The sequence below is a fragment of the Mercurialis annua genome, linkage group LG5 (genome assembly GCF_937616625.2).
Source record: "Mercurialis annua linkage group LG5, ddMerAnnu1.2, whole genome shotgun sequence".
In the NCBI taxonomy this organism is placed as follows: domain Eukaryota; kingdom Viridiplantae; phylum Streptophyta; class Magnoliopsida; order Malpighiales; family Euphorbiaceae; genus Mercurialis; species Mercurialis annua.
Window position 1 is genome coordinate 1,431,330 of NC_065574.1, and position 14,236 is coordinate 1,445,565.

At 31.4% G+C, this 14,236-nt stretch overlaps 1 protein-coding gene across 1 annotated transcript; it reads right to left on the minus strand.

Annotated features, from left to right (window-relative positions):
- Positions 1 to 1,654: 1,654 nt before the first annotated feature.
- On the minus strand, positions 1,655 to 9,674 carry LOC126681079 (uncharacterized). Its single transcript, XM_050376456.2, has 13 exons — positions 9,381 to 9,674; positions 9,178 to 9,276; positions 8,901 to 8,962; positions 7,243 to 7,412; positions 7,101 to 7,164; positions 6,752 to 7,020; positions 6,313 to 6,664; positions 6,135 to 6,232; positions 5,935 to 5,978; positions 4,943 to 5,105; positions 3,720 to 3,864; positions 2,606 to 2,742; positions 1,655 to 1,968 (listed from the first exon to the last, which is right to left on the minus strand). Exons 3-13 carry the CDS (start codon positions 8,935 to 8,937, stop codon positions 1,822 to 1,824), a joined length of 1,626 nt encoding a protein of 541 aa, XP_050232413.1. The 5' UTR covers positions 8,938 to 8,962; positions 9,178 to 9,276; positions 9,381 to 9,674; the 3' UTR covers positions 1,655 to 1,821.
- Between the last annotated feature and the right edge of the window lie 4,562 nt (positions 9,675 to 14,236).

Consider the following 14,236-nt stretch of genomic DNA (forward strand, 5'->3'; position numbering starts at 1 on the left):
ATGCGTATTTTCTTCTTTTTTTCTTTCTAAAATCAACAACTTTAACACTAAACATAATTTATGACACCGCTATTAGTAGAGTCAAAATAAAAAAACAAATAAATTATTGTCTTTGTAATTAAACAAGATATAATATATGTAAACTAGCATTTTAATTTTTTAAAAAAAAGTATAAACTATTAAATAATATTTTTGAAAAAATGTACATTTTTGAAATTCAATTTAAAAAAAATCCCTTAAATTTCGAAGTACCTTGGGCTCTATAATATAGGAGCTATTATTTAAATATAGATTTAAAAATTAGTTCTGCATATATGTATGTGAAAAAGATGAACTATTTGGCAATTTGAAGTTGACTTTTATGCATAAAGAATAGAAATAGAATGATTAATAATTATACTAAAGAATGAGGAGTAATTATAAACAAATGCATAAAAGGCAGCACCGAAAATAATTATCGCCGCCGCCGACTGTGCTTACAAGCAACTGGCTGGTCTGGCAAGAAGAAATCGAGTAAAAGTCAGCGCGTATTCAGACTTGGTCATCTACTTGTAGAGTTGGTTATATAAGTTTATTCTTTATTTTTTAATAAACTTATTACTACCTTATAAAAGATATACTACAAAGTTTAATCTGCATAAAACAATAGTTAAAAATAGTTAATTTTAATTAGTCTTTTATTATACTCTTAATTTATGTATTATGATAATCTAAAAATAATTAAAACACTATTTGGATTTAGAAATTTTGAAGGTACGAAATCAATCCAAATAGATTTCACCGAATTTTATTGTTTGGAGACCATAAGAACCTATGGTATGTAAAAGTTCCACATTTTAAATTATACCTAGTTAGGTGGGAAAATTAAAATCTATTATTTTTTATGAACATTGAATTGTTTTAAAATTAAATTAAGCCAAAAGAATCATTGTACATCCATGAATACGAACGATACAATTTATAAATATACGAATTTCACATTTCATGAATTTAGATTCCATAAATTTGATAGTATCTAAAATCATCAATCCAAACAGTGCCTAATTATAAAAACCAATTACATTCTAAAATTAGCAGTATATCTTTAAAAAATTGAATTTACTATTAATTTTTATCATTGACAGAATGATTATTAATGACAATTAAAAAAAATAGAAGTAATTTTAATTAATGGAGAATAAATTAGATGTTTTAACTTAATAATTCAAAAGAAAATTGCAAGTTTGCCTATACTTTGAGTGGCAAAAATGGCAATTTTATCTACATTTATTGGACAGGAAAAGTGAGTCATAAAAAAGCAGCTGACTACTGAAATAAAAAATATGACTAAAGATCAAAATAAATAAAAAGAGAGTTCTGTCAAGTTGATATAATATAATATCTACTGTATTCTAATGCAAAAAGAACAATTCTTTTATTAGTATCTTATAAGAACAAAGACTTTTAGGTCAACTAAATTATAACAAAGCGTAGATAAAGTCAACTATAATTAACCAAAATGCAAGCATGCTTTAAAACTTTAATTAATGTCAATAACTTGCTATTATGGTGAAGATTAGACACAAAATGATTTGGGCAAAAACTTAGTAAAACCTGTCAAAAATATGAATGTTTACGCATTTCCTGTTACAGAAAAGCGCCACAAACGTCAAAGTTTCGGATACTAAACTTCATTTTAACATAAAATACTTTAAAATAATGCCGTTTCCCTGTGTTTGTATACAAGTATCCCGTTTCTCCATAACCGTGTCCTACATAGCACAAGGGGTTAGGATATGAATAGATAAATTGCAGAAAGGCAATATAAATCAACTCTTATCACTAAAATACACTTTTATATGAACTCCATAGATCCGCATCATCATCGACATCTTCTTCGTATTTTGGAGGACTATGAACTTCATTTACATTTGCATACTCAGCTTTCACCGTTTCATTCTCCTCCTGCTCCGGTTTCGTCACTTCCTCCTGCAATGTGCATATATTACAAATATATAAACAAAATCCAAATATCTTCCGTTCCTATTAATGCATTCATCATTACGACTCAGATCACTTGTAACGGTCCCCCAATATCGACTCTAATTTCAGAGTCATTCAAGTCTGAATTAAGTCATTTTGATGCCTTGCTGAAAGAGCCATCAACATAACATGGCATCAAAATAAAACAGCCAAGAATCCCGCGAGTTTGATGACAACGAGCACAACAAAAGGATAAAAATGAGGAATTTGTACAAGAATTAAAATTTATTTGCATGGTAATCTGCAAATTTGTTTTGATACAGGAATGGCGCAAAATAATGGCAGAAGATATATGTATGAGAATTACATAGACAAGTCAAAATAAGTATTCAGTGAAGAAATAAAATAAAAAGAACATAGAACTCAACCAGGTCGGTCCAGATAAAAAGGTGCATCTCAAAAGTTAACGTCAATGGATACTCAAAGGAGGTAATTTAATCTTCCCCCAGCTTCACAAAGTGATACTATACTACTTATTAAATAGTATGGAAAGATAAACATGAAGATTTCCTAAAGAAGCATAGTAATCCATGGCAAACATATCAACTCAGTTGAACATAAAGTAAAATATAAAAATGCTTACATTAGTTTTGGGATTCAACTCTGCCTCCTCTGCCTCCTCATCGATCAAACCAGCTGAGACATCCCTGTTAGACTCTTGTTCTGCCTGCGTAGCAGCTTGTTGTAGCTGCTCAATCACTTTCTCAAAGTGAGAATGATCTGCAAGACAAATCAAGTCACAACACCAAGATTTTAATCATGACACATTTGTTAATGGTATTACTTTAATGTTACTTTTAGTATTCTAATAGCTTCCTTCCAACAAGAATCTAGCAAAAGCCACTCGTGTTAGATATTCCTATGCTCATATCAATTTTGGTAGAGAATTCAATATGTATCCTTGGACTCAGCGGTGTGCATCGGATGGTTCAGTTACCAAACCCATGCACACAAAACTGATCTTTTTTTGGCTAAAAGAAACCGAACTGAAATGAAAGGAATGTTTTGGTTCGGACGCTCGGTTCAGTCGGTAACCGGTAAATATTAAAAGCAATAAAATGTTTCAAGCAGCAGCATGTAGCATAGTGGAAAGGCACAAACGCACTATTGGTTGTGTCCTGGGTTCGAATCCCACCAAGGATAGTATGCAATATTTTTAAATTAAACAAGAAAAACAATGGAACTGAGACGCTAGGACTCAAACTGCGAGCCTTAGGGAATTTTGGAGATGCTTCTACCACTCAACTAATTCACTAATCAATCTAAAAGTTAAAACATTTCAATATACATAAAAGTATTTCGGACAGTTCAGTTGTTTTGGTTTTCCCATTATAAAATTCGAACTGAACACTGAACGAAACTCATATCTTTAGTTCGGTCTGGTTCCGTTTTTACATACCCCTACTTGGGCTACATTATTGTATGCTAGAAAAACGACATTCATACAGTCATAGTGTCTATTTCTTCTATCATCCATGAGATGAAATGCAGGTCAGTAATGACCCTTGAAAGTGCTAGGAAAAAACCTAGTGAACCTTTGACAATAATTAAAGCAGCAAGTAAAAGAATAATAATAATACGTTCAATTATACAAGATTATTCTCTTCGTCGTTGAAAAATATATAGATTTACGATAGCCATTTTTGTCTACACCGAGATCATAAATTAGAAGAAATGAAGGTTCAATAATACCATACCTTTAGCACGATTGCTCAGAGATTCAGAAAGCCTTAACGGATGTTGACGTTCTTCCTTCTTATATTTCAGCTTGATTTGATGACGTGTTCTTCCAGGAAAAAGTTGTTGTATCATAGATAAATCAGTACCAAATTGCTGAAGTCCCTAGAGCACACAAATGAAACATAAATCAGGTAAGACATTAGAGAAGCAGTGAAAGCAGAACACCCAGTAAGGCATTAGATTGAATGAAGTTGAAATAAGCATCTTCAAGAGAAAAAGGGATGTAAACAAAGTCAGAAATTTAAATCTGCTCTTTGTACACTAACTCAAATTTTAGTCTCCAAAAACAAGAACAGGAAGAATCTTTTAATTAATCCTCATTTCACATTCCTTCTTGAGTATAGGCTTCATCAGTAGGTATCTTAATGCCTTATAAATTTCCAAATTGATCAGTTATACTTGTTATTATAGATAATAAAACCATAGTTGGAACTTGAAATTACCAGCTTAAACTTTTAAATTAATTGATTAGTTTATACGGTATTGGAGTCTCTATAATTGAAAGGCTTAGAGTTAGAGTTCAATCTTTGACAATATCCTTGTGGTTGATTAAATATTTGAGCACAAGGTACGGTGACCACGTAAAGGTTCACACTTCAAACCCAATTTGATTCATGTGCAGGAAGGTGATAGAGTTAATACAGTTATAGTTGAGTGTCATAAAATAGCTTAAACTCAACCCACCTTCCCAAGCTGAGAACATCATCAATCTACAAGTTTGAATATTAGGAATGCTGTCAGAATGTCGTAAGTCAACGTCAGAAGGTTAAAAATTTCAAGAAAAAGCAACAAAAAGCAAAAAGAACCACAACGAAGATAACATGCTCTGGACAGGAGGTGTATGATACTATATCCATCCATTTGGCTATTTTTTTGAGTCCTCTAATGACTTGAAGAATACCAAGAGTGCAAATAAATGGAACGCAACAACTTGACCAAAATAATAAACTTTGCAATTTATGTCACCAAAACACAGAACACCAAATGTAATTTTATACGGAACATTAGTGCTAGAACAAGCGTTAGGACATCTGTCCGATTACCATAGCATAAAGATTGCATATCAACTGAACTTCATAATGCGAAACAAGTACATCATCTTTTAAATGAAATATGTGAGTTGTCACAGGTGGTGTAGAATTCAATAAATTACAGAATGAAGATTCAAACCCATGTGTACCTCATAAAACAATTCTGTGTCTTGTTTTGACCATCTTGCCTTGGGTGTTTTGTCCATGAAGGAGTGGTAATTGAATAAGGCTTTTGATTGATCATTTTCTGGCTCAGAAGTAACAGTATCCTCTTCATTATAAGAATCTTCCACGTTGGAAGACTTTGCAGCACTGCATAAACCAAAAGTAGAAGACACAGAAATCAAATGGACATACAACTCTGAATTCTTCATACTGCACAGATCAATACTTCAGTCACATGAATTCTTATATAAAAAATATAGATCTGTAAAGTTATCATAGTGCCATCCCCAAATACAACCGTTTTAAATAAATAATTTTGCCTCAATGTACAAAACAAACCAGCATTGCTGCATAATGATCCATTTGTTTTAAAAGTTTCAGTTTAAAAAAAGCATGCTTCAATTAAAATAAAAAATGCTTCTTCACCTCTTGCTAGATAGGCAATCATAATAATCAGTTTAATAACTTGTTTTCTTTTGAAAAACGATTTTCATTAATTTATCAGCAATAAGATTTGGCACCTCGAACTGATAATAGCGGATTTATGAAGCTAAATCTAAAACGAGTTGCAAAAATAACATGACACTGCAGTGCAGGCTGTTCACAATCCAGTACCAACCTAATTCTCCTAAAGTAAAGAAATTCCAACTCATCAAATTTCACAACCAAATAGAATCTTGAAAATATCTTAGCTCATAATTAAATACAGTGACAAACATGAACTTGGATCTGGATCGCACAGCTTTAAGCCTCTACATGACCTTTCTTAAGCTCAAATGGCTATCAAGAAGCCATTGACAATGTAAAGGACATAAATCAGAATTAATAAACACAAAAACAACTAGAGATAATTCTCGATTTACATTCAAATGGTGCAGAAACACTTATTTATTTGCAAGCATTGTTTTGCATCCAAGAAACAAAGTTAAATCATAAAAAATGAAATTAGATATTCTTCTTAGCACGGATTTCATACCTTTGATTAATTGAACTATTCTTTGATGCTTTTGCCTCTTTGATCTGTGAGAAAGAATATATAAAGGTCAAGAAAGAAAATGAAAAAGAATAGGTCCAGAAATATAATTGAATACTACGAGAAATTATGATACCGATGAACCAATTCATGCTAACTTCAACCAAATCTCATAATAAAAAAAATAGAAATAGGGCACATACTGCTAAACGCTCCTTGTACTCGGAAAATAATAGTATATCTCTGACAGGAAGAATTTGAAAATCGATTTCCTCCTCTGGCATGCAAAGCAAATCTTTCACTGCATAAATGAATTTAAGAACAAACAAATAAGACATCATTATCTATCAACCAACATGTATATGTAATTAAAGAAATTACATCTGTTTTTCCGACGGGTGGAATGAGAAAACTTCTTGTGTGCTTTTTGAGCTGATTTTTCAGACGCATCATTCTTGCTCGTCTGTCTTTGAACTCTTTTCCCCTTCTCAGCTTCAGGTTTCTTTGGATTTTCTGAAGCCCTTTTCTTTTGAGATGCCATTTCTGCTGCATCTTCATTATTGGCATGAGCTTCATCCTCGGGTTCATCACGAAGTTGTGGAGCAGGTGTCCTTTTTCTCAGCTGCCTTGATGATTTGTCATTTCCACCCATGTCACCATCTAAGGAAGAGTGACCAGACTTTTGAGAAGGACTCAATACAGAAGATGACTTTCTTTTTCTACTTTTAAAAATCTGTTTAAATAAAGTGAAAAAGATTGGGAGTTAGGACCAGCTCAACACAGCATGGCAAAGCACTTTATTCAGCAGAAGCAGTATTACCTCCTTAATAGTCTCTCCAGGTAATTCTTCTTGAAGCAACACATTTGGGTCACTGGAGTGAGAAACTTCTGCGAGGTTTATCTGCTCCTCATTCGGAAGCCCGGAAGTAAGAGGACCAGGGGAAATAAGATCGCTGAAGCTCATGGAGGATTGATCAAGGACATCATCTGAAGGGAAAGTAGGAATTGAACCATCCATGTTTATAGTTTCAGAAGTTTCTTTGCCAGATACTACCTTGAGTTTTGGCTGGAACTTCCTGGTACGGCATCCTTCAATCAACCAAGAATTAAACAAAAAATACCAACAGGACAATGTCTTTTTTCTAGGAAGCTAGTTAAATTAAAAATACCAGATGGAAAGTCGGACTGAGGAAAATTATCTGGCCTTTCCAAATTAGAAAAGAAACCCACTTCCTGAAACAAATTACATGAGAACTAGATCAACCAAAGAACTTTTAAATTTAAACTTCTGCAATTGTAACATATCCTCACCTCAAACTCTAGCCTTACATTGCTGTTGTCAACGACCTCTTCATTACTAACTACTGAATCTCGGGTAACTACATTGCACACTGGGAGTACTGACGAATTAACACAATCCTGAGCTTCAAAAAAGGACTGTCCCTCTGTCTCCTTATCATTAGAAGTAGGAAGTTGACTCTCTGGAAGTTAAAAAAAATTCACATCCATATTCACACAATAAAAAAAAGACAAATCAAAAAAATGATTTAAGAGATTACAACACTCTCATAACTCACCTCAGTTTAGAGAAGCATAAAAATACATAGTTTAAGGTATAACCAAAAATAACTTGGTGTTACAAATCTGGAAACAAAATGTGGAAAATGTTTCTATCAGCTATTTCTTCGAAAGTCTACTACATGGATGAGAGAAATGGTTGAGATTTCTTGAAGGGACCGTCAAAAAGTTTGTTGTGTATGATGTGCACAAAAATGTAAGATTTAAAGCAAAAACATTTTCACAAGAAAAAATTAACTTCACTATTTACCATGTAAATAGCAGACTCTCAAATCCAACAATTATAGGCCCCAAAACAATTTCTACCAAGTTTCAACTGATCAACAATTGCATACACTTCAGAGCCAAAAGGACAGGAAAAGGCAAAGAACAATGGTAATGATGACAGTGAGTAGAAAATTAGGAAACATAGTTAAAAAGGAATTACAAGACAAAAACAAGGTTATTAAACAAGATGAATGGTTAAACTAATTTAAGGAATTAGTTGCTTAGGAATAATAAAAATATATTCCACGCACATGGTATCCCTGTACTTGACAAATACAAACCTATAATAGCTTGAATACCGATGTCAAAACACAAGCTAGATGCCTATTTAACATTCTGGTGTAATTTCCCTAGTCAAGCCTAAGGTCACATGCTTTTTTTTACACCTACGTCAACTGAAGCAAGAAGAGCTCATGTTCATAAGACTATCCACAAGATTAACTATTAATCTCAATCATCTAGGTGAGAATGCAAAATCCACAAAAGGCACAGTATGATTTAAGTATAGAGCAAGAAGCTAGAGATACCATCCAGGAAGCTTCCAAACACCGTGGCAATCATTTTTACAAAGACTTTCTCTTATCGTTTAACAGAGCTTATCACTCATGAAGCACAAGCAACTAAACATACTGCTCAAACTACTCTACTTGATGATCAAGTCAACCAGCCTACTCAAGTGACTCATGAAGATCATGCTCGCTGAAGATATTGTTGTTGATAATGCTGAGGCTTAGTTTTACTTTCATACACACAATGCATGTTTGCATACTTATGCTCTATGTTTATTTTTTCTGTTTGTATAGCAGACTCATTCTGTTAGTTTGCATCAGTCTTGCGTAGCTAGTATATAAACTAGTATGATCTTTGTAATTAGTTCATGATGAATAACAAGGATATGGTTACAAGTTTTATATCCTCGCATTCAAAATTTATGCATTAAGAATTACTTTAAGGACACTTCTAATCATTCATGTTAAAAAATACACCTCATCACTACTACTACTACTACAAAAAATGTGACTGTCCATGTATAAAATCAACGGAAGCAAATACAGTAAATAAAAATTACGACATACATAGAAGAGACAAATGAAATACCAAAACAGTTAAAAAAAACTGCTAACCTTTAGGCCATTCGGTGACGATTCTTTCCTTAAGCATAGCCACAGTAGACGCAGGCGAATACCTAAACGGACCAATATCCAATCCATCATACAATCTAAACTTCCCTATATTTAAAATGGTTTCATAGAAGAAGCTAATACACCCTACATCAAAAAGACCTACACGTAATTCAAACTGACCAATGCACCAATATAACACATTCTGAATTATCTAGCAACTAATGCAATAGACATATATCAAAATGTAACAGATGCTTTTACTATAGATTTAATATACCTGTTGCAGCGACGGCACAGTGGGAGGGAGTGTAGTCGGCAACAACACAAGATCAAGGTGAGTGTATTCAGCGACGACAGAGGCGGCAATGACCTTCAACTGATGAAAAAGAGAGATCGATGATTGCTGCTTAACTAAGGCAACAATAAAAACGAATAATTAAACGAATCTCTTCATTATTTTTTATTTTCACAAAAGATTACCCGACAACCAACAAGACTATACAGAAGTTGCTGCAAGGAAGGCAATTGTTCCAACAGTTCTTCACTGTCCAAATCCCTAGTCACAGGGGCGGAACCACGTTCAGGCTTGGGTAGGCTTAAGCCCGGGGTGAAATCGAAAAAAACGAAGGTCGGAAGTGTAGAGAGACGGAGGCACGGTGAGGTAAAATTGCAAAATTAGCTTCGTCAAGCCATGGCTGCCGACTAGATGGGGAAGAAAGGCTGGAGAAGAAAGCTGCAGAAAGAATTTTTTTTTTTTAGGTTTAAAGGGACTGGACGACATGTCGTTCGGTCCCTTTTAAAAAAATTAAATGGGCCAACTACTTGTCTCTCGGCCCCATATGTTCTGTACAAAAGTCCGTTATATTTTGTACAGAAATTTTACACGGAACTGATGCCCTTTTCCTCCAACAAAGCAACAGGTAAATATACCAAGAGATGAGATTCTTAAAAAAAAAAACCTAACCAATCCAACAATAATAAAACATAATCTTAATTTTCTACTCAATTTTTTAATTTAATTAACCTAATTTTTTAATTTAAATCTCCAATTTTCTAGCACAATTTTCAAATTTTCTAACTTCAATTTCTCTTCAATTAAAAATTACCACCTCTAACAACCCTATAATCTTTTCTCTTTTAAAATCAACCCATGAACCACTCCAATATTAAGCAAGTCTTTTTAGTTATTCTTATTTTATTAATTTGTTGGTGATTAATTTTATTTTGATGATAACTACTAATCTTCTACTATTGACAATTAATGAATTTTATCATTTTGGATTTTTTATCTATATTTTAAAAAGTGGCACGATAAAAACTAATAAAAATATAATGGTTTAGGTTTTGAATAAACTTGTTTTAGGACACCGAAAAATGCCAATCCTTCTTGTGTTGGGTATAATTCCGGGACAAAAAAAGAATGTATCGAGTTTGATCTTACGGATATAATTGCGGATCACGGACAATGAATTTTCGGTTGATGAATATAAAATTAATGTTAGAGATGGAGTGGAATGTGCTTAGGTGCTTAAAAGATCATGTTAACCAAAGTGTCATAAATTTTCTCAAACAAAACTTACAAATCAAAATAACAGTGTTCAAAACACTTGGTTCAATGACTATGTGGAGTATAGTGAATCATCTATTCGATTTGAGAATGCAATTACCTCACAACGATCGAAATCAATATACGAGTCTATTGTAATATTTACTATTATTTTTTAATAATATAAACTTTATACAAATAAATGTATATATTTATTTATTATGTGAAGTGATCTTCTAAAAAAAACTACATATAGATTAGCCGGGCTGGAAAAAATTTCTAGTTCCGCCACTGAACCTAGTGAAGCCTAAAAAGCTCTTGAAATTCATTTATGTTGAATTTGAAATCTGCAAATCATCAAATTAATATTATCCAGAAATTAAAGCTGACTAATAACTAACCAAATTCACATGCAATACATGAACTGTAGGCTACAATCAAAGCATAAACATGAACAGCAAGGCATTTGATTCAGAGATATCAAACTCTATCATCAATTTTTAAGTGACAGAGAGTTTAGCAGAGTTGGAGTTGTTACTAACAGAGAGTACGGCAGCGTTGGCGTCGTGAAGGAACAAACAGCCGCCGGAAAGACGAAGAGACACGCCGTGACGATCAAACAGTCGCCGGAGAAGATGGTGGGTCTAATTGAGGAAGAAAGGGGAAAATGGGCGTATAGGGTTTCAACGCTGGGCTTTGGGCTTTCGGCCTTTATAAAATAACATAACGATGGGCTTTCAATCTATTCAAATATAAATTTAAATTTTTTATTAATTTATTTCATTTTAGTATAATAATTACTATTGCAGGTGAGTATCCGTCGAATCATATGTAAAAGTAAAATAAATTGACAAAAAAAGTTAAATTTATAATTAAATTAACCATAAAATTAAAATATGTAATATTTAAACATCGCTTCCAACTTAAAGAAATAAATAACGACTTAAAATTGATAATTCGATTAATTTGATATTATAAGTAAATAATTCAGATTATTTGATTTCAGTTAAATCAACACATTTTTAAACACTTCGAAGAAAACGTACTTTTAACCAAAATTCCATTTATTTATTTTAAAATGAGCTATTTATTCATTATAATTGATTATATTTACTACTACCCAACCATTACTAAGGGTGTAAATAAGTTGGGTGAATCGTAAGTTACTAGAAATTGTCTTTAAAAAATCGAGTTGAGCTCAAACTCGAATTACTCAAATTTCATCTCATGCCGTGTTTAAGTATCAACTGATGAAACTCGTGAGCTTAAATAGTCTAAGCATACCTTTTACACATATAGGATGATAATTTTGTCTTTTAATTATACTAACTTTTATACCTTTAAATTGAAGTATATATCTTTTTAATTGGTTAGTTAAAATATTTTATGATAAATATTTACATTAAATATGACAATTTTACTAAATTTTATTTTTATTAAAGTTGATTCATAATCGAGCTAGAGTAGCTCGAATATTGTTTGAGATCGAGCTTAAACTTGAGCAAACTTGAGAATTAAAATCCATCATAGTTCGACCTCGAATTTGTACAACACACTTGAGCTCGAACTCGGATGTGGCCAAATTTAGACTCGATTCGGTCGGTTTACACCAGCTAACCGTAACTACATGGACTGTAAATTGGCACCAAACCTGTACCTCAAGAAACTGTTGAAACTTAATTATGGTACCCTTCATTTTCTTGCAAAGGTACCCACCACTACATTACTTCATCAAGAAGGAAAATTCTAATTCAGGCACAGTGATTAAATAAAACATTAACTTATCGTACCAAACCACAGCCATGGTCTTGGTTCAAAAAAGAAAAAAAAACTATAGACATGGACCTACAAGAAAATTAATTTTTATTATTTGAAAACGATTGTACCATGATTGTGCATTACTTTTCAAAAGAAATATCAACATTTACGGTTTTTTATTAATTCTAGTTATTTGTTTTTAATTTTACGAGTTATAGTCTAATTTAACAAAATTATAAATTTAATTATAATCATTCCTCCTAAATATAATATTATTCGTGTGACATCCATTGAATAGTGACATTAAAAACAAATTTCCCGAGTTAAATAATAAAAGAAAAATAGAAAAAAAAATAGTTACTGGTTAACACATTGTTATAATTATATTAAAAAATAAAAATTTTAAAATTAATTAGGATTAATAGAAGTGTTTATCATAAGTATTATCCTTTTCTAGGTTCTGCATTGCCTTTCTGCTTTCACCTAACCTAGAAAAATTGCAACGTGGGTTTACTGCTGTGGCTGCTAAACTTTATATATGTCTATTTTTAATTTTTAATTTTTGAATAACATTAAAAAAATCATTAATGATAAAATAAACTAAAAAATACAGTTTTTTCAATTTAAAAATTTCACTATTCATATGCTAGTATTTTAAAGTCCATATTTAACAATACTTTTACAATAAACTCCGGGAAGTAGTTATAAATGAATTCTGAAATTATTATAAGGCTCCTAAAAGTATAAAAATTAATAAAGAAATTATATTATTTTTTATGTTATCTCAAATGTCAAATTTCATAAAAATAATTTTGTATACAAAATAGTTTGGTATAATTTTCATGAAATTCTCAAAATCTCATTGATAAGTGGGGAAAACAACTAATATCTAGTCTAAAATTTCAAATATAAAAAATAGATCAAGTACTATCAGGTCATGTGTGGCTGCTAAAACTAAAATCTATATCCATAACTTATAATAACATTTAGGAATAATACATTTTGGATTTATATAATCATTCTGTTTTTGACAATAAATTTTTATATTAATTTATTAACATTGAAACTTTACATCTTTTATTTTATAAATATTGAATAGTTTCATCATGAGAAAATGCTAAAAGTGCCTATTCCCATTGAAAAATCAGTATACAAATGTAATACATTCAAAAATGAAAATATAAAAACTTCATGTCTAATAAAATTAAAGTAAAATTTGAATAAAACATCTATTACTACGAATGAATCCACGCCCGGGCAAGATCAATTATAAGGAACGCAAGAAAAGCACTTCAAATTGTTGATTCATCGCCCATTTTTTTGCATTGTGACCGTTCATAACTGATATAAATGAAGGGCCATAGATGTTGTCGGAGCAAAGAATCGTCAACAAGGGAGAAGATAAGTGGAACTTCTCAATTTCTTTCCGACAACATAACGTTCTCTTAACACCCCCCTCAAGTACGCACTTTATTTTCATGATTGATGTAGTATTAATAAAAGAAAATATGAAAATTTTATTAAAAAAATGAACAAATACAATGAGCAAATATAATTAGGCAATTACATTTTATGGATATTGCTAACTAGTAGCGTATAAAAATCTGACAGAACCGAGCTAAAATTATAATTATGGTTCAGTTATTTGATGAATATAGTTTTGATTTATATTTATATAAAAGTTCGGTTTTCGATTCGATTTGAAAAAATTAAATACCAAATAACTGAAAAACCGAACAAAAACATAAAACATGATTGATATAAATATATATAAAAACTTTTAAGATTTTATTTCTTAACTATAAATGACATATAAGTTAATAAATTTTATACAATAGCTAAATATGCTAGATAAACATATGTAGAAAATTGTCTGACAATACTATTGAATGTTTAAATTAATCTTAAAAAAATGTATGAAAATATTGGTTTTATAATGGAACCAAACTATTAGATTCGATTTGATGTGATTCAAATTTTTAATTTGATTTGGTTCAGTTTGTAGTAATCATAAATTTTAGTAGGTCAGTTT